Here is a 20161-nt window from a genome sequence, read left to right on the forward strand (position 1 = left end):
TCTCAACCCTAGTAAGAGCAGTTCTTCGGTGTATGTACATATAACCGGATGGTAATCGCGACCCACTGAGAAGATCCGGCGAGAAATTCAGTGGATTGTAGTAATCATATAACATCATAATCCTTCAAAATAGCATAGCCGTTATTTCGACTTACACGAGGCGGGACGATTTTGTGTTCTCCACTAGACTAAAATAGAACACAAAACAAAACAGTAATTCTGCACTAATAATATTATTTGAGAGAATATCACAATATTCGTCAACGGAGTCAGCCCTAGAGGTCTGCGCTACAGGCCCCGGAGCGAGGCTCACTAATGGGAAAATATGTTTTATTTAACATCAATACACTCGCTACATTCCTGACCTTAAATAAAAATGTATTATTGTGAATTTGCAAGTCGGAAAACGAACTACATGGATACTACATTGCTTTTTATCGTTGTAAATGGAGATACCTAAAATACATAAGCTACAATATATAAGCTACAATATAAAACTTTGTAATTTTAGAAAAAACGAAGATTAAACGCTTTTCGAGTAACCAACCGCTCTTTTCGGAAGGAAAGAGAAGTCGAGGAAGATTGCCAACCAGGTGGACGGACATTGTCAAAGAGGCCACAAACACCAGCGTCCTGGGCGCCATTAAGCAGGCCGAATGCAGGCAACATTGGAGGAAGCCGGTGCAAAAACTAGACCAAGGTGGTCACGACCCTCAGTAATGAGGAAGCGACGAAGAAGAAGAACCGCTCTTAAATTTTCTCGACATGATTTAAATATTATTAATTTTTCCTGAAATACAAAATTGTATTATCCAAAATTTCAGAAATTATTTAACGAATATAATAAACGCGTGACGAATATTGTTCGCATTATCGTGTCCGTACTGCGTGAATACGTAAAGAGCAGCGTGGACAGCTGATGCCAACCGAACACCTGACCGTAGATCACGCCAGTTAACATGGACACATAATAATATATGAAATGCTCGCCTAATTATCAAAATTCGATTTTAATCACTAACATCTGGATATTTAGATGCATTTTTTACATTCCCCTTTGTTTCGTTACTTATAGTTTTTATTGTTAAAATAATAAAAAAATGTTTCCAAAATGTTATTTATTAACACTAAAACTCGTTAACATCTACCATAAACAATCAGAAGACAAAAAATACGAGAAACTCTTTTGACACTTACCTGTTTATTTATAGATTACATTAGTTGCGGTACACAAAAACATATTTGACCTGAAATTTTTAAAATAGAGTCGCTGTCAACTTGTCAACTCATTGTAATGCTAAAGTACCCCTGTTGTGATAATTATATAAATACGAGACTCACCGATAAAAGGTTTTCCGTCCAATCTCTTCATCCAGTAAAACCTCTGGTGGTGGGGTTTGTTCTCCCTGTCGTACTGCTCCCACTGCTGCCGGAGGAAAGTGTAGCAGACGCAGCAACACTTGACGGTGCCATCGTCATCGCCTTCAGCCTTGTAGCCGGTGGGGGGAGCGTGCGCGCCCAAAAACGGGAAGTAAGGCTCCGAGCTCTGCTAAACGAGAATACAACACGATTACATTACGTATATAAAGAAAGCTTTTTTTTATGATTGAAAGATTAAAACTTTGATTAGCCCGGAGGCCTTTCCAGTTTCACCAGGACATGTGGGCGAGCAAAGGCTCAGCCCGGAGGGGTGGGATTTGCTAACAACTGCCCGAGCGCCTTTGAGGGAGACATAACAACTAAGAGCAATTGTCTCGCGAATGAATCTACTACCGGATCGGAATCGCGACCCACTGAGAAGATCCGGCGAGAAACTCAGCGGGCTGATGCATGGGTTAGGTTGCATATATAAAGTAATCTTCTAATCACGCTTACAAGAACCCTTACGACACTACGTCAATCCTGCTCTATATGCCGTAACGAAAGACTGTTTTCTGACTAAGATACGGTTAAATGATACTTGGAATGGAAGATTTGGCGTAAAATACATTAACAATTTACTTTGAATTGTCTACTAAACGTTAACCCATACTTGAGTAGTTGGACAGACAACAACTCTCGATATATTTTCTCGAAGTTTCAGTACATTAGATCAAAAAACATTTTGCCCCTCAGATCGGAATGCATGATTGCTTCAGAGCGGAAACAGGAAGGACAATAGCACAACTAGGACAAACGCACGGGCGAGCTTAGATCGGCACATAAACAGACAGCCATCCGGTGCTAAGCGGTCATCGAAACTTATAATCGGGAAAAATATGGCCACCCGCGCTGAGAAGCGATACCGAAGGGTTTGTCGAAAAAACTAACAAACATTACTCATTTATTCGTAGTCACTTATTCACTTAAGTCTTATTCACTTAGTCGTAGATGTCTATGGGCTCCAGTAACCACTTAACAACCAGGTGGGCTGTGAGCTCATCCACCCATCTAAGGGATTAAAAAAACTTATACATGAAAACATGATCAGTATCCTAGAAAGCTATCTGGAGTTCTAACTACCAATGTCTATTCACCTGTACTTTCTAGTGTTCTTATATTTTAGCATTTTTAACACAGCAGTTGGTTAACACACAAGAAGTAATCACGCGCACATTTCTCAACAAGAAACCCGCAAAAAATCCTAACAGCAAATAATAATAAATGAACAATGCGCAACGCATGGGAAAATCTAATGGGAAACGCTTTTACCTTTTTGCCATAGAGCTATACGCGAACTCGGTACCTATTGCAACGATGCGTTTTGTATGGGACATTGTTGACATTGTCACACGCACGACATTATATATCCACAATATCAATTTAGCTGCCTATGTACATGGTTACTTGCATGCGTCTTTATTATTATACTAGCGGCCCGCTCTGGCTCCGCTCGGGTTTTTAACAAAAATTTCAACGATATTTTATTTTGACATTGTGTTATTTTTTTAAATAAAAGAACACTTATTGCGGCATAACTATAATAGTTAGAAATATGCTGTAGTTAGAAGTATGCTAATAATAATGTGTTCTACGAAGTCGTAGCACATTATTTTATTCTATCATCAATAGTGTTCGCAGGGCACGCGATGTAAAGAATACTTTAGGTAATTTGTTTACACCTTAGGTTACATTATTGGAGTTTTAGTAAGGATACCTAATTTTTTTCAAAAAAGATTATAGCCTAGATCACTCGGGAATAGTGTAGCTTCCAAACAGTGAAAGAATTTTTCAAATCGGTTCAGTAGTTTCGGAGCCTATTCAATACAAACAGACAAACGAATCTTTCCTCTTTATAATATTATATTAGTATAGAAGTATAGATTATTAAGACACGTAATCCTTGCTTTAACCCCTCAGTTAACATTAAGAAAACTGTAGGCCGCAGCAGCCCAGTCTTTGTCTCGACCACATCTTTTTTTGAAAATTTCGTATAGGCCCGGGGATCAAATCACGAAATAATCTAATGGACTCGTTCAATTACACCGGGCATATTGAATCTTAGACCAACGATGCATCATGTATGATATCACAACACACAATGAACATTACAATAGAACACATATACAATAAAACACTGCCTATTTCTGTCGTGACACAATATACATGAAGGGTGGGGCAGCTGTTGTAACTATACTGAGACCTTAGAACTTATATCTCAAGGTGGGTGCCGCATTTACGTTGTAAATGTCTATGGGCTCCAGTAACCACTTAACACCAGGTGGGCTGTGAGCTCGTCCACCCATTTAAGCAATAAAAAAAAATGTACAGTATTTTGGTTTAATTAAAAGCCTATAGATTTTTATTTAACAAATAAAGCTGCGACAGTAACCAGGGATGTAGCTATTTAGCGGCACACAAATAACCACTTCTTCCAATGCTCACTCAGTTACCTCTCTCTGCCTTTACTCATTCTCTACCTTTTGAAACAAGAACACGTGACACACCTACATATTACGCATTGTATTAATACTTAATTCGGCACTGTAATGCCAAGCAAGCAGTGTCGTCATCAAGCATAACAATCTTTTTAGCCAAACACCTTTCAATCAAAGGTACACCGAATCCAAAACCTTGGAGGTTTTATTGCAATTGCTGTGCAATCTTAATCATTCTATCAACGAACCTAGGTGCCACCTTCATTAATACAGCCATATAGGTTAGTAGTGTTGACCGAAGGAACCCCCCTACTCTGACCGAGTTTTGACCCTGGACGGAGATCGGACGTGGGGTGTAAGAGTGCAGGGGAGTCGTTTAGTGGGTGGGCCCTAAAATTCCTTGGGCCCACGGTCTACTCTCAACTCTTGCAGATCGTTGAGTCCCACATACCCCGCGAGCCCCCTAGGCGCGGGGACATCGTAGGAGGTTCGGCAAAAAAACATATAGGTTAAAGCTAAATATATCCTAATCCCCATAATCCTTCGACCAACCCGACAAACTAAAAGGCGACGACATTTGTTTCTCTAAACGAAAATCTCCATGTTTATTTGAGTCGCTCAGTTAGATCGTCTCGGAGGCCCTTCACCTCTGTCTTGAATCAGTGTTCCGCACCAGACAGCGACAAACGAGCGCTGACAGTCACGAAATTAACCAATGTCATATGTCAATAGTTTTAAGCGATTCGTCAATTAACGACCGCACCGGTCCGGATCAGAGTCGACCGGTGACGACGACAGCCGACCGGCTCCACCACGGACGTCAGTTACTTATCTTGTATCAACTTAATTGGGTTGCAATGTTAATTCAATTTAGTGCTATTGTCAATGCCATTAACTTAACATTATCAACTGGATTCGGTTTTAGTATTAATTAACTGACTGAAGGAAAGAGTTTACGCACAAACATATATGTTTTTATTTAATGCGGTTTTTTTTTCTTATCTCAGCTGATGGCCTTGAGGGACCATTTCAGCGTAACCTTACTATTGAGGTCACGGGGCTCAAGTCGAAAGTGTTGCTAACACTGGCCCTAGCAAGAGCAATGCTTCGAAGAATCTGCCACCGGATCGGAAACGCGACCCACCGAGAAAATCCGGCGAGAAACTCCGTGGGCTGTATCTATGGGTTCATTTACTCGTCGAGCTCTTCGTCGCAAGCGACGGGTTCGGCGAGGACGGTGACAGGTACTTGAAGTACCTAAGAGAACCTTTAATGGATCGGGAGGATCCGTAATGATACTGCGGTTAACGTGATGACATTAATATGCAACCATTATATTGGTTGGGATGAGGACATTGCGAAGCGTATGCTTGCAGACAGGACAGCACCGGAGGAGTAGATTTAAATAATCATCAAGCAGATGGGTCAGGTCGTGTCGCTGGTCGTGGCTATGAAGCTTAGCCGACAAGAATATTGAAATACGATGCTCGATATCTGCAAATACACTATACCTAGTCAGGTCATAAATTATGTCACATGTTTAATGTCAAATAATTGAAACAAGTTTATTCATTATGTAACCATTCATATACCAAAATTAACTTAACAAAACATAGATTCTTATGACACTAAAGTTTATTCAAAATGACCTCCGTGATTTTGAATACAGGCCTTCAATCTGCGCGGCCAGTCGTCTATCGCAGCACGAACGAGGTCCATGTCAATATCGGCGGCTGCCTTAATCAAGGATGTCTCGAGTGACTCCAAATTGGGATGAGGCTTTGAGCACGCCTTTTCCTCCAAGTGTTGCCATATCTTGTAATCTAACGGATTCAAATCTGGACTGGAGGAGGGCCAGTCTTCGTGCCGGATGAAGTCGATTTCACGCGCCGCCAGCCAGTCTTGTGTGCTCTTCGCTCTATGAGCTGGCGCCGAATCTTGTTGGAATACCCAGTGCCTGTTATTGAACATGGTATGAGAAACAGGTTCCACAAGGTTCGTCAGGACTGTATTTTGATACACCACTGCATTCGTTTTTACACCTTTCTCACAAAAATGTACCTCTGTTAAGCCCCAATAAGAAACTCCCAACCATACCATGAGCGAGGATGGAAAATGACCTCGTTGGACACGCGGAATACGGTTGCTCGCTTCTTCACTACTGTGTGCGTACACCTTATCGTTTTGTTTGTTGTAGCTCTCTTCTACGGTAAAAATTTTTTCATCCGAAAAAAGAATTTCCCGATATTTTTTCCCGCGTACCGCTTCAACAAAGCGCGGCATCTCTTCAGTCTCAGGTCCATTAGACGAGCATTCAAACGATGTCCTGTTTTTCTTCGATATGCCCGAAGCCCTTAGTCTTCATTTAACACCCTTTTCACCGTGGTTCTGCTTAACCCCATCTGAAGGGCCAACAGTTTCTGCTTACGTTTGGGATTTCTTTGAATTCGCGCCTTCACAGCTTTTATCACTGCTGGAGTCCTAACAGACCGAGGGCGACCACTTCTTGACCTGTCATCTACACTAGAGTCTTCATTGTATCGTTTGATGGTACGATAAACGAATCTTTTGGTTATATTCAAATTTTTCAGTATGTTAAAAATTTGAATTGGCGCGTAACCGCAACGATGCAACGCAATAACTGCAACACGGTCTTCTTTAAGCGTCCACCCCATATTTAAAAATGAGTAAAATTCTAAAAGTATACATTTTTATTTTCATGAACAATTCGAAATTCGAATTCAATAAACTTTTTTGTGGCCAGCATTTTAAAAGAAAAGTTTTTACTGTGCGAAAATACTTATGACCTGACTAGGTATAGCAAAGGGAGGCGATCGAGCATGGGAGAGCTCCTCTCCATGCATCAACCCTCCGCTATCGTGCCGAAGGCAGGAGCCCGCTGTAGAAGACCACCTCTCTCAGCAATACAGTTCGGAGCAACCGCAGGTTAAGATCATGGGGCGCCAGCGGGGTATTCTGAGTCTGCCGTACGGTGCTATCCGTTGTAATCGTCGACTCTGGCCTCGACAATTCCGTTGCGGGGACTTTAAGGAGAGGTGCGCATCTGGTTGCAGTATTGATCGCGGAATCCCCCTTACCTTGCCCGGGTTCTATCTCAGGCTGGGATGGAGTGAGAGTGCAGAGGAGTCGTTTAGATGGTGGACGCGGGAACCTCGAAGGAGGTTCAACAAGACAAAGACCCGCGTGAGGTGCTATAGACTTGCGCGCTACATGAGTCGAAAACTTACGTGTATGGCTGTCTCACTCCTTAACCTGAGCGCACGATTGCTTCAGCTGAAATAAGCAAGATGGCGGCTCACGGCACGCCCTACGCCCAGTAAATTGTTGTTTATGTCATGGTAACATAATATTAGGTACATTGCACCTAATTACCTACCTATTTTATAACATTTTTCCGGCCCCAGTCGAACAACAACATAGTCGCATAACCACACCGGCACCGGGCACACACACTGAACTTGTTTAACAGTCGCCATTAACACGAAGGCCCAAAGTAGAGCTTATAAAGTATGAAACAAATAGCTTTCCCATAAACCACTGAAAGCTTTCAACTAAAAGCTGTTTATATATAGTCAGTACAATAGTAAGTTCAGTATAAAACGAAACTTTAGATCACAGAGGTACAGTGTTCGAAAACCGGCATGACCAAGTATTTAACATATCTATCATGTTTCATTTTCTTTTATTTTTTACGACGAGGACGGTGGCCAGTTCTTAAGAGCCTAAAATATTGGATTCGGGGGATCCGACAGGACATGTTTCAGACCACGGGGGTTTTGCGTTGCCCCGTCGCTTGAGTTTGATAAGTAATCATGTTTTAAACCTGCACCGGTTGAACCACTTTGCGGCCTATCTCTGCCACGAAGCAATAATAATGTCCAGTTTGAAGGTCATGACACACTCCAGCCCCCGTAATTCTTTCAGAATGTATGCAGCATAATTCAGAATTGTAATAGTAGTAGTATTTTCCAGATTGACCCATTTTTGAGTGACAGGAACTGTTATTATCAACCCCGATGCCTCTGCCCGCATTTAGACGTAAGATTCACATTATAATTATGGCTCTTGCAAATCGGGAGCATGATTGCGTCGCGTCAAATATAAAATAGTACTTGGTAAGGTTCACATTTTCGTGATTTATTAACCCCCAAAAACTATAGAGCATTTATTCGTTAAGTACGTATGAGTTTAAAAGGTTTTTAGCGAAACAAGCTTTGCGGTGCTTTAGTAGACTATACAAACTTCTAAGCTTGCTACTCTTAAAGTGATTTGAAAAATCGTGCTGTTGTGGTTAGTTGTGGGTAGACAATAACAAGTAAGATGCAATGTCAATGTTTCTCTATTTGTGAAAATATTAACTCACTTTTCCGCAATATTTTAGTACAATTTCATTGAAATTGTACTTCAACATTTGGAATTTCTTTTACGTGATGATATTTGCACGTTATTTCATATTATTTATTTGTTATGGAACTAATTCAATTGATTTCGTCTCCACGCTCACCCTTTTAGATAAGTCGTTAAATTTTCGCTAGAAACGAACGCTCATTATTTTATTTTGAGAAATACTCAAAACATGCTGTCCAACAAGGGTCTCGAACTAGTGATCCGCTATTAACGGCTACATTAAAAGCATTAGAGATAATTGGTTTAAAAGCTTCTTCAATCTCATTACATGGATACATGACTTGAGGACTCATAAATTCAGTAAATGTTTACCTGGGCATCAGGCTTGACTCGGATCGTGTAGTGATCACTGAAGCCGGTGCCCCCGCAAACGAAGCACACGCGGACATCATCACCCTGGGCCGGAGTAGAAGACTTGCGCAACAGCGTCGGAGAATCAGGTTTGGTCGCCAACGAACTCTTTATGTAAGCTTTGGCTTTCTCCATCCCTCACTGTTGACAAAAAAAAAAACGTTTTATCAATAAAATGTGGTAAGTAAAAGATAAATTGTACACACACTTCAAGTAAAATCCGATATGTATCCTACTTTGAAATATTTTTTTAATTACCGGTGTAGGTGTTTCTACTATATTTATGTATATTAGTTCATATTATTTATTAATTTACATTGTACACCTACGCAATATTTAATATTATATCATGTTTAATTACGTATTCTATAACACACTCTCATACAGTACACAAATACGCTAAACAATCATACATTCACAACACTACTCAAAATTATATTATTTACACAAGCATAGTCGGGCGCAACCGCTAGTATGCGGCAAAGACCCCGACTATGTATAACTGCGTACGTACTGGTCGTCGCCTGCGCCACGACTCGGCCGCCGCTCGCGGCCAGTCGGGTTTGATCAACGCTACGCTAAGACTGTGTCACTCCTCGACTTACGCGTACTCTTTTGCTTCGTTACGATTTATTGCTTTTGTCTATTTTGTATTATTGTGTTTGAACTTGCTACCGCTTTATCTGTACCTTCTGTACTCCGTAATTTCTCCTTCTAAACATCGCTATACTATTTGTGATTGGAAATAAACTGTCCATCCAATTACGGACTCGTTATTGTGCCGCCCGGCACTGGTGACCTTACCACCACCATCAAACGACTACCAAACTGGTGACCTGCGACGAGATGTGAACACGCAACTTTCTGATTCATCATCAGCGCATCAAGAACTTCGGCTACCACAATCCCCGCATTCACGCAGATAAAAGCACGTCATTGACAGTCGTCCCACAGCAAGCCAGCATCGCAGCCTCAACAGGACCATCGCAGCCGACTCACCGCGCTTCCTGGTCCTACGGCACGCAACTTCACTGCCTCATCACGCCGCTACAGTTCATCGCAGCCCACGACCGGATCATCAACGCTTGGGGTCACACATCTCCGGCGTGGCAGCTCTGCATCACATGGACTACGCACGACACGCACGCAACATTCAAGCTCAGTCTCGACTCACCGCAGACTTCGAGCAGCACTGGCGACAATCACGCAGCATTCAGCTCAGTTTCGACTCACTGCAAACTTCGAGCAGCACTGGCCCTTGCAAGCTAATCTCAGCACGGACAAACGCTAACTAAAAAATGACACGACCTCCAGTCTCGGAGGGGAGTGATGTGGCGGGTAGCCATCATACAACGCAAGTTAATTGACAGATGCCTGAATCTCGCTTACGACATTTTCAAGATAAAACGCATATATACAAGTTCCGAACAACAACATTCGGACCGTCGGTCTACCGAGCAAATAACATCCGCTCGGTGGAAGATCTTCCTTTCGTCGTAAACTCCCCAAAACCGGTAAGGCATATAATGCTACAATATGCAGCAAAGCATATGAAAATATGAAAAGCATATGAAAATACAATTGGAAGCGTCCTATAGTGAGCCTTCGAATAACAAATTATAACTAGTCCGGTCATAAGTATTGTCACACAGTAAAAACTTTTCATTTAGAATGCTGGCCACAAAAAAGTTTATTGAATTCGAATTTCGAATTGTTCATGAAAATGAAAATGCATACTTTTAGAATTTTACTCATTTTTAAATATGGAGTGGACGCTTAAAGAAGACCGTGTTGCAGTTATTGCGTTGCATCGTTGCGGTTACACACCAATTCAAATTTTTAACATACTGAAAATTTTGAATATAACCAAAAGATTCGTTTTGTCGTACCATCAAACGATACAATGAAGACTCTAGTGTAGATGACAGGTCAAGAAGTGGTCGCCCTCGGTCTGTTAGGACTCCAGCAGTGATAAAAGCTGTGAAGGCGCGAATTCAAAGAAATCCCAAACGTAAGCAGAAACTGTTGGCCCTTCAGATGGGGTTAAGCAGAACCACGATGAAAAGGGTGTTAAATGAAGACTTAGGGCTTCGGGCATATCGAAGAAAAACAGGACATCGTTTGAATGCTCGTCTAATGGACCTGAGACTGAAGAGATGCCGCGCTTTGTTGAAGCGGTACGCGGGAAAAAAATATCGGGAAATTCTTTTAGCGGATGAAAAATTTTTTACCGTAGAAGAGAGCTACAACAAACAAAATGATAAGGTGTACGCACACAGTAGTGAAGAAGCGAGCAACCGTATTCCGCGTGTCCAACGAGATCATTTTCCATCCTCGCTCATGGTATGGTTGGGAGTTTCTTATTGGGGCTTAACAGAGGTACATTTTTGTGAGAAAGGTGTAAAAACGAATGCAGTTGTGTATCAAAATACAGTCCTGACGAACCTCGTGGAACCTGTTTCTCATACCATGTTCAATAACAGGCACTGGGTACTCCAACAAGATTCGGCGCCAGCTCATAGAGCGAAGAGCACACAAGACTGGCTGGCGGCGCGTGAAATCGACTTCATCCGGCACGAAGACTGGCCCTCCTCCAGTCCAGATTTGAATCCGTTAGATTACAAGATATGGCAACACTTGGAGGAAAAGGCGTGCTCAAAGCCTCATCCCAATTTGGAGTCACTCAAGACATCCTTGATTAAGGCAGCCGCCGATATTGACATGGACCTCGTTCGTGCTGCGATAGACGACTGGCCGCGCAGATTGAAGGCCTGTATTCAAAATCACGGAGGTAATTTTGAATAAACCTTAGTGTTATAAGAATCTATGTTTTGTTAAGTTAATTTTGGTATATGAATGGTTACATAATGAATAAACTTGTTTCAATTATTTTACATTAAACATGTGACAGAATTTATGACCTGACTAGGTATTTCGCTACCGACATTTCTGAACACCGGCAATGCCAATAGCACATCCAGAGCGCTGTCTAGCACGAATAACTTTTTCTAGACATTGTTTTCAAAAAGATAATTCGCGAGGAAATTAATAAATACAATTGAGGCCGTGAGCGCAAAAGTGGCCTATCCCACAATTTTTCATAATCATGCTTATAATTATATATATAATTATATTTATATTAAATATTACGATATATATATGTAACTATATTATCCATAGTTTAACCCCTAGATAACAGATGGCTTTGTAAATATTATTTTTGTGCGTATTGTTTTTTTGCCTACTCAAATACAAATTCATGAAAACTTAAGACTCATTGCTCCATATTAACTATGGTAAGCTTAGGCCACTTTTGCGCTGACGGCCTCAATTCACAGTTCGATTGAACGCGACTAAAATTGATTTTGGATACGCATTGTTATTAAAATAATATGATAAGCGCAATTGTTCCATTTTATAAGGTAATGAAGAGGGTCTATCGAGGGCCGGGTGGTATTATAAGGATGGAGGATGTTGTTATGACACCTTGAACCTTAATTACTTGTTCGCCTTATTGGTCAGTCAGTATATTATTACACTGACAAATCAAATCAAATCAAACTTTTTTTTTTATTCAACATAAATGAAAGTACATACTTGTTGACGTCAAAAGAACTACCGCCAATTCACAAAAACTAGCCTCCGTCCTGAGAAGAATTTGGCAAGAAACTCAGTGGGCATGTCTTTTTTTTTTAATTTTAGTTTTTTTTTTTTATATTAGATTTTTTTTTAGTATTTATTTTTACAACGGGGTTGAGAAACTCTAAAACCGTTAATTTATATAGTGTAAGCATCAATGTCGCGAACTGGGTCAGATGGTCGCTCCACCGTTCTCCGAAGTAACGTCAAAGGAGCCATAAAATTCTCCCGATACGTACTTTCAATCAGCAAGCGGTTCTAAAACAAGTTTTTATTGAGGAAACGGAAACTTCAATTCTCGTACATATTACAGTCTTTAAAAATATAACATTTTTTAATGTTGATTTATCATTCAATTGCAATTCCCTTAACAATTGTATGGAAGATATCGTGCGGTAGACTTTATATATCACCATGTCAACCCCATAAACAAACCAAATTGCATTAAATTTAATATTTTTAATAAAACTGTTTATACATATCAATTAGCGACCCGTCATCGCTTCGCTTCGGAAACATTAAATTTTATTATTGATAGCCGAGTCCCGCGTTGTTACCCGCCGTTAATGTCATACCGCGGGTGACGCCGCGGGTCGAAGCTAGTCTAAAAAAAGTAGCCTAGCCTTATATCATCAGCTACCTATCAGTGAGAGTCCCGTCAAAATCGGTCCAACCGTTCCAGGGATTAGCCGTAACAAACAAACAGACAGACAGACAAATAGACAGACAAAAAATGAAAAAAATGTTATTTTGGTGTACGTACCGTATATATATTCATATGCATGTAGTAAAAAGCGGTTATTTCAATATTACAAACAGACACTCCAATTTGATTTATATAGATGTTAATGAGAATTAGCAAAAAAATGTTAATATTATTTTTTATGATAGAAAACGCGCCGTGCGCTTTTGTGCGTGACTTCCCTTTATGCCTTCGCGACCAGGAACATTTCCACTTCACGATACTCGTATGCAAGCTATTATACAAAAAGAAAATAAAAGTCATCAAGCCCTCCCCCACAACCCAGACTGACAACAAACATTGTTTAATGAATATATAATTGCGATACCGCTGCGATTGTGTCGCTTCACAACGCAAATGCGCTGTTATGAGTCACGCGACCCGCGTTAATGTGGAGCTGGGATTTGTTTGTCTAATGAGTGAAATAAAATAAAAATCGATAATCGGTCAACATTTTGAGGTTTAGTATTGTTTGACACATCATTATTGTTGTGCTATTGTGATTTTCGTGCACGACGATACTCCATCTAAACTATTCTAAACGAAGCAAATCCTTTTGATTATAAACGACGCCACCGCACACTTCTGATTGGTCTTCGCAATGAAAATCTAAAATACCAGACCCATATGTTGTGGTTCATTGTCCTTGCTTATCGTAGCCTCTTGGAATCTAATATGAATTATATCATACATTTTTAGTTTTATATGACAAAGGAGCATCGAGCTCACTTTCTTTACTGTCGGCCATAGACACCTACAACGCCAGGACTACTAGATTAGGTACGGTCAATCAAAATTATTAGTCAATAATAATGCGTTTAGGATGATGTTGTCACTGCCGCACTGTTGTAGTGCATCCACAATGTTTGCGACATCTCACACAGACGACTTCTTTGCAATAAAGCGGAAGAGAAGTGCATCGCAATTGCTTCGGGTGTGTGACAGTGGCGACAGTCTTCTGAACGTCATATCGAGCAAGATCGAGGTAATGCTAATTAATAGCCATTGCAGCACGCACTTGGGAAACAAAAATTGCAATAAATAGCGTAATAGTTGTGTTAGGTTTTTAAATTACTAACATAGACTACAGATACTAATAAAACGTTATGGTTTGTACTGAAATAAAGTATTAATAAATAAATAAATAAATAAATAAACGTCAATTAAGATACATTTGACGATAAAACATTATTTACACAGTAACAATGAAGTTGGAAGAGTCCATTGATAAGACGTTGTACTCCTCCTTCTAGTGTTGCGAGCATGCCGTGAGTAAAGTCTTTGGCGCCGTTTATTCTAAAGCCATATACTTACCTAAAATCTGATCAAGAACGACAGAAAGTATGGATGGAGATAAACGCGTTGCGAGTCCGAACAAATATGTATAACCATTCTGCACAGGAAAGCTTCTCGTGTCGCGAGATGATTGTCAGTAGGTCGCGCCCAAAACACGTCATTACGGATCGTAACGATCCATTAACGGTGCTTTTAGGTACCACAAGCATCGGTCACCTTCCTCGTCGAGCCCGTCTCTTGCGACGAAGGGCTCGTCGAGCGAATGAACCCATAGACACAGCCCACTGAGTTTCTCGCCGGATCTTCTCAGTGGGTTGCGTTTCCGATCCGGTGGTAGCTTCTGCGAAGTACTGCTCTTGCTAGGGTCAGTGTTAGCATCACTCCGGTTTGAGCCCCGTGAGCTCATCTACACGTTAGGGTGTAGCTGAAATAGCCTCTCAAGGCTATCAGCATAGCTAGGAAAAAAAGTAGGTTGTGACGTCTATGGACGTCTGAATGGCTCGACTTCCCATATTCGTTCATTACAAGCAAAAACCGTATCCTTTATAAAACAATACTTTTAAAATAAATAAAAGCGCCATACCGATGCAATAATTAATTACAAGTTTAAATGAAAAAGAAAAAAAAATACATCGACGTCTCCGAGAAGTATAAAAGTTATTTCTCAGTTAATAGCTTTACACGCCGATAAACTAAACAAGTTACGAACGTGCGTATATATGTACTTGGTTAATCAAAATTCTAATAAGCCAAAGCAATTTCGGAGGTCGCAGACTTTACGAGAAATTCTTCACAATATTATTAACATTATAGTAAATTAAATTAGTCCCGTTATAATTTCTTATATGATGAAGCGATTTGTATGTAACCATAATGTCAGATATAGCAACAGCGACAGGGATAATACCAGCGTTATTCAATTATTTACGTTATATTGCGAACAGTGTGGGCGGTTCTACGGAGGTAACACCGAGATTGACCCCCAATCGATTATCGAGTCATATCACAAGACGTGTCGTGTCGTGACGTCTGTGACCGGAGCCTGTAGCTAATGGATAAGATTCTTTTAGTGCGTACTACTGTATATGCGGATAAAGTAAACTTCTGAATGCAATCAACAACAAAGTATTTGTGTAAATAATGTAATTATGAACATTTTTTTTAGCGCGGCGTTTGGTCGGTAGACGAGCTCACAGCCCACCTGGTGTTAAGCGGTTACTGGAGCCCATAGAAATCTACAACGTAAATGCCACCACCCGCCTTAAGATGAGTTCCAAAGTCTGAGTATAATTACAACGGCTGCCCCACCCTACAAACCGAAACGCATTGCAACTTCACGGCAGAAAAAGGCAGGGCGGTGGTACCTACACGTGCGGACTCACAAGAGGTTCTGCCACCAATAATTACGCAAATTATAATTTTTGCGGGTTTCATTTTTATTACACGACATTGTTCCTTCACCGTGGAAGTCAATCGCGAACATTTGTTAAGTACCTACGTATTTGATTAGAAAAAATGGTACTTGCCAGCGGGATTCGAACTCCGGTGCATCGCTACATACGAATGCACCGGACGTCTTATCCTTTAGGCCACGTCGACTTCAACGTAATTAGAGTAGTGTTTTGAAGCCTATTAAATCGTCTCTTGTACCGATCGATACTGAACGCAGACGAACGCACCCACATATCCTGGTGCCATAGATACCGCATGCATGTTCCCGAATTGCACACAGCAGAAACGGGACAAACAAACAAAGGACAGCAATTAGATATGTCGCAACATGTCTAGCTATATTGATTGGATTGTCGGTGCGTTCGTCATGTCGTGTTGTACACTGTACACGTAGATATATGAAGCTTTATTTGCATATAGATAGGTGGCCGAATCGGATTTCGGAGAGGGTTCGGCTTTATGTATTACGATCTCCGGTGTCTATTTATTTGGCGACGGTACGGTACGCAGTCAGTCTACAATCAACCATAGCTGGCAAAAATTTATTTATTGTCTGGCTCACATTTTCGTTTTAAATAGAATAATGAGAAGGACGAGTTTTCCTTAAAACTTCGTGTAATTAAAATTCCAGACTGCGCATTCAATTTCTAGCGTATTATTTTTATTAGTAATAATCGGAATTGTATTACTTATACTTTCTGACATCTTGCTTTAATAATTAAATAGTATACAATAACATGTGCGTTAAGTGAATATATTTATAAGCACATATTTAATATTTTGTATCATATTAATTAGATGGATGAAAGTGTCAATAGAGGCTGTATGATCGTCTCTTAGCTTGAAACAAATGCTACAATTAACAGATGATCGCGAAGCAGTCGTGCGTTCCAGTTTCAAGCTTGCTAAGCTGTTGTCCAATACAATTAAGATATGAACCACGAATCACAAGTTGGGTGGCAACATTCCCGTTCTTTATAGGAAAATCACTTAATACCAACTTTTAATAATAGGCATAATGATAATTTACTCGTAATTTATTTAGAGCATCAGCTACACTCCATTCGGGATGGAATAAACATGAAATTTATTATTCGCTAATGTACCAACGTTAAAACTAAATGTAAACAACAATATTGTAAAAGCATTAATTGCGTTGATTTCAATTTTCGAACCGCAACCGGGACGAACCGGTCCGGAGCGGTTATCAAACTACAGTTTGGCATTGCCTATGTGGTACGTCCGTATGTATACATATGTATTGGGTATTTGCGTGTGTGAGTGCGTGGGCGGTTTGTGTAGCAGAGTTTCGGATTTGGACTAATCGAAATTTTGGTTGTAGTGTTTGATTTTTATAAAACTGTCTATTTTCAAATGAATATGGCGTTCGAATACGCAATCTCGTTAATCGCCTTTTTTAGCTTTTAACAGTACGACGAGCCCCAGCTTGAACATATCCATCGTCGCCTATGCATACGCTCAAACGCATCTATTCAGTAGATGACCTAACCACCAACTGAACATTCTATTATGTAAATTTTCACATTACCTAGCTTCATGTTAAAACCTTTGAAGAATAATGAATTACAAAATATGTACGTATATACCAGGTACATAACAAAACATAAAAGAAATAAAGTAAAAAAAAAATGGTAATACAAAAAGGTAACAACAATAGTAACAAAAAAATACGTAATGAACAATAAGAAAAGTTAACATAACGAAAAATTTGCGCAACAAAAACCCTCATAGTCTCGAGAACGCTACAACAGACGTACAAATCTAACGAAATAAAAATATTTATTCGACATTAATGGTTTCAGGGGTGGGGGCCGCCCTAAAACCACCCTGGTCGAGAGCCACCCCGAATCCCGCACGGGAACCCGGGAGAGGTTTCATCAAATATTATTTCGGCGAATACCGCCCATTTAATTTGTACGACATAAGGGTGTAAAACGATCTCAAATATTTTTTTTATTATGGTTTCATGTAAGCTAGCAACTTATTTGTGAGTTGTAGACGAACTATATTAAGTACGCTCTTTAAAACGGGTTAGTTTACATAAACGCTTCGCGGCGTGAATACGCACGATCGTGGTACCTACAGCTACCCTACGCCATGCTCATCTTAACAATACAAATAAAACAAAATACACAAACTGTTGTAATTGTTGCCCGGCAGTATCATGCGCGTCGATTTAGGTTCGTAAATGAACACCATGTTCTTAATATATCTGAAGTCTCTTCACGAATATTTACGATAAAAAAACTTCAATAATCATGACTAATAGATAATTCGAAGCGAAGGGAGTTTCGTTTGAGCCTCTTGCTGGTTTACCGACCAGTAAATCTTATATTTCTGACTCTCTCTCGTGTCGCTTTTTTTTTATTGCTTAGATATGTGGACGAGCTCACAGCCCACCTGGTGGTTACTGGAGCCCATAGAAATCTACAACGTAAATGCGCCACACACCTTGAGATATAAGTTCTAAAGTCTCAGTGTAGTTACAACGGCTGCCCCACCTTTCAAACCGAAACGCATTAATGCTTCACGGCAGAAATAGGCGGGGCGGTGGTACCCACCCGTGCGGACTCACAAGAGGTCGTACCACCAGCTTTTTCGTTTCGTTGTCTTTTACATTACAACGGTTCTAAAACTGAGCTAAGTTTGCTCGTTTTAGACGCCATTTTCAGTCAATTAACTTCTTCGCTCACTCCCCTCTTACACATATCGTCTTTCACACAATCCATCCATTTCTTCTTAGGTCTACCTTTTCCTCTAAAATCTTCCATATTCATAATTGAAACTCTCTTACTAACCTCATTTTCATTTGGTTACCTCACATATGCATATAATCACAAACAGGTTTTTCTTTTGTCATTATCTTATATACCTATATAAAAATGAAATGCTGTTCGTTAGTCTCGCTAAAACTCGAGAACGGCTGGATCGATTTGGCTAATTTTGGTCTTGAATTATTCGTGGAAGTCCAGAGAAGGTTTAAAAGGTAAATTTAAATATGAAAATGCTCGGAATTAAATAAAAACAAACAATTTTGTTTTTCCTTTGATGTGTTCATGCGATGAAAAGCTTAGGTCTTTTATTTATCGATTGAGGCACTACGAAGTCTGCCGGGTCAGCTAGTTAATTAATAAAAATGAGCGGACTAAAAATATAAAAGAACTCAAGCCTCATCCCGGCAAAATTCTCTGTATAAATTAGCCTTAATAATATTCTGTTTAAGAATTCGTGACTTGCTTTCCTCTTTCCTTCGAGTCGGCTGAAAAATGACAGCAGACTTCGACAGCATAGGAAATAGGGAGATATCTTGAAATACGCATTTAGACTTGACTTCGACTGTCAGGTCGCTTCCCACGAGACACCGAGGGATCGATCGCACCGCAACACGAAAATTAAATGCGGTAACTGCGTAAATGCCCCAAGACCATACGACGCAGGTTTCGAAAACAACTTTTTGTCACCGACCATTGACCATGCAGTCAGTACCGCTATTCTGAAACGATTTTTTGTCGTAAAGACATAATTCGATGTATGAAACAATCAGAAACGTTTCCATGACACAGGCCACGCCGGTCGTTTGGCAAATGCGCTAATGTAGTATCGTAGGGACATGTCGTGTGCAGTGTTGTGTATCGTGACAGCAAATCGTGTCGTGCGGTCACTCGTGAAAATACATTGCGATGCGTTTTAAACACGAACGCACTCTTGTGGCTCAGTGGTAAATCATGTACCTTTATAATAAAAGGGATCGCAAGTTCTTTAATACCTATATTACTCAATGTATTCAACAATTTTCGAATGATGTACAAGTAGAACATAGAAGGTTATGTCCTCAGCCTTTTTGCCTATTAGCAATAGCTAAAGCCTTGTTCGGACTAGGCGAGTATTTTAGTCGAGTACCGAGTAATTTAGTGGCTAAACTACTCGCTACTCGCCCGAGAAAATAGAACGAAATGGATTGACTTGACTAAATTATTTACTAACCTAGTCGACTAAATTTTTGGTGCTGAGACACATTTAGCCACTAAATTACTCGGTACTCGACTAAAATACTCGCCTAGTCCGAACAAGGCTTAAGAGCGACAGTTTTGTATAAGCCGCAACACTCGACGAGTGGCGTATTTATATATTTTTACCATTATGAATCCTAACAATAAAAAATCACTGAAAACTACTAATAAAGACTGTAATAGCTATGTAACATGAAAATATAAAGAACTTTCCTTATTTCTCGTTTACTAACATCGAACCCAGTAAAATGCTTACGTAACAGACAATGAAGCGCTCTGTCCCGTTGTCATGACAACGGTGTCTGTTTACCCTCCCATCCGACGACTTGTTTACCGACGTTAAAAGGTGTAGGTATTCAAAAATC

At 40.2% G+C, this 20161-nt stretch overlaps 1 protein-coding gene across 7 annotated transcripts in view; it reads right to left on the bottom strand.

Moving 5' to 3' along the window:
• Positions 1-20161, bottom strand: part of px (MAP7 domain-containing protein plexus) — a 159126-nt gene that overhangs the window by 117957 nt on the left and 21008 nt on the right. For 4 of the 7 annotated variants that reach the window (XM_028185500.2, XM_028185504.2, XM_089735701.1 and 1 more), the window contains exons 2-3: positions 8598-8777; positions 1342-1549 (exon numbers count right to left, since the gene is read on the bottom strand). In XM_028185500.2, the coding sequence (XP_028041301.2) occupies positions 1342-1549; positions 8598-8771 (382 nt within the window). In that variant the 5' untranslated portion in view covers positions 8772-8777. The remainder of the gene's footprint in view (positions 1-1341; positions 1550-8597; positions 8778-20161) is intronic. The other 3 variants (XM_089735699.1, XM_089735700.1, XM_028185502.2) reach the window with 1 other exon arrangement.

This window comes from Bombyx mandarina, chromosome 20 (assembly GCF_030267445.1).
Source record: "Bombyx mandarina strain Sakado chromosome 20, ASM3026744v2".
NCBI classification, from domain to species: Eukaryota; Metazoa; Arthropoda; class Insecta; order Lepidoptera; family Bombycidae; genus Bombyx; species Bombyx mandarina.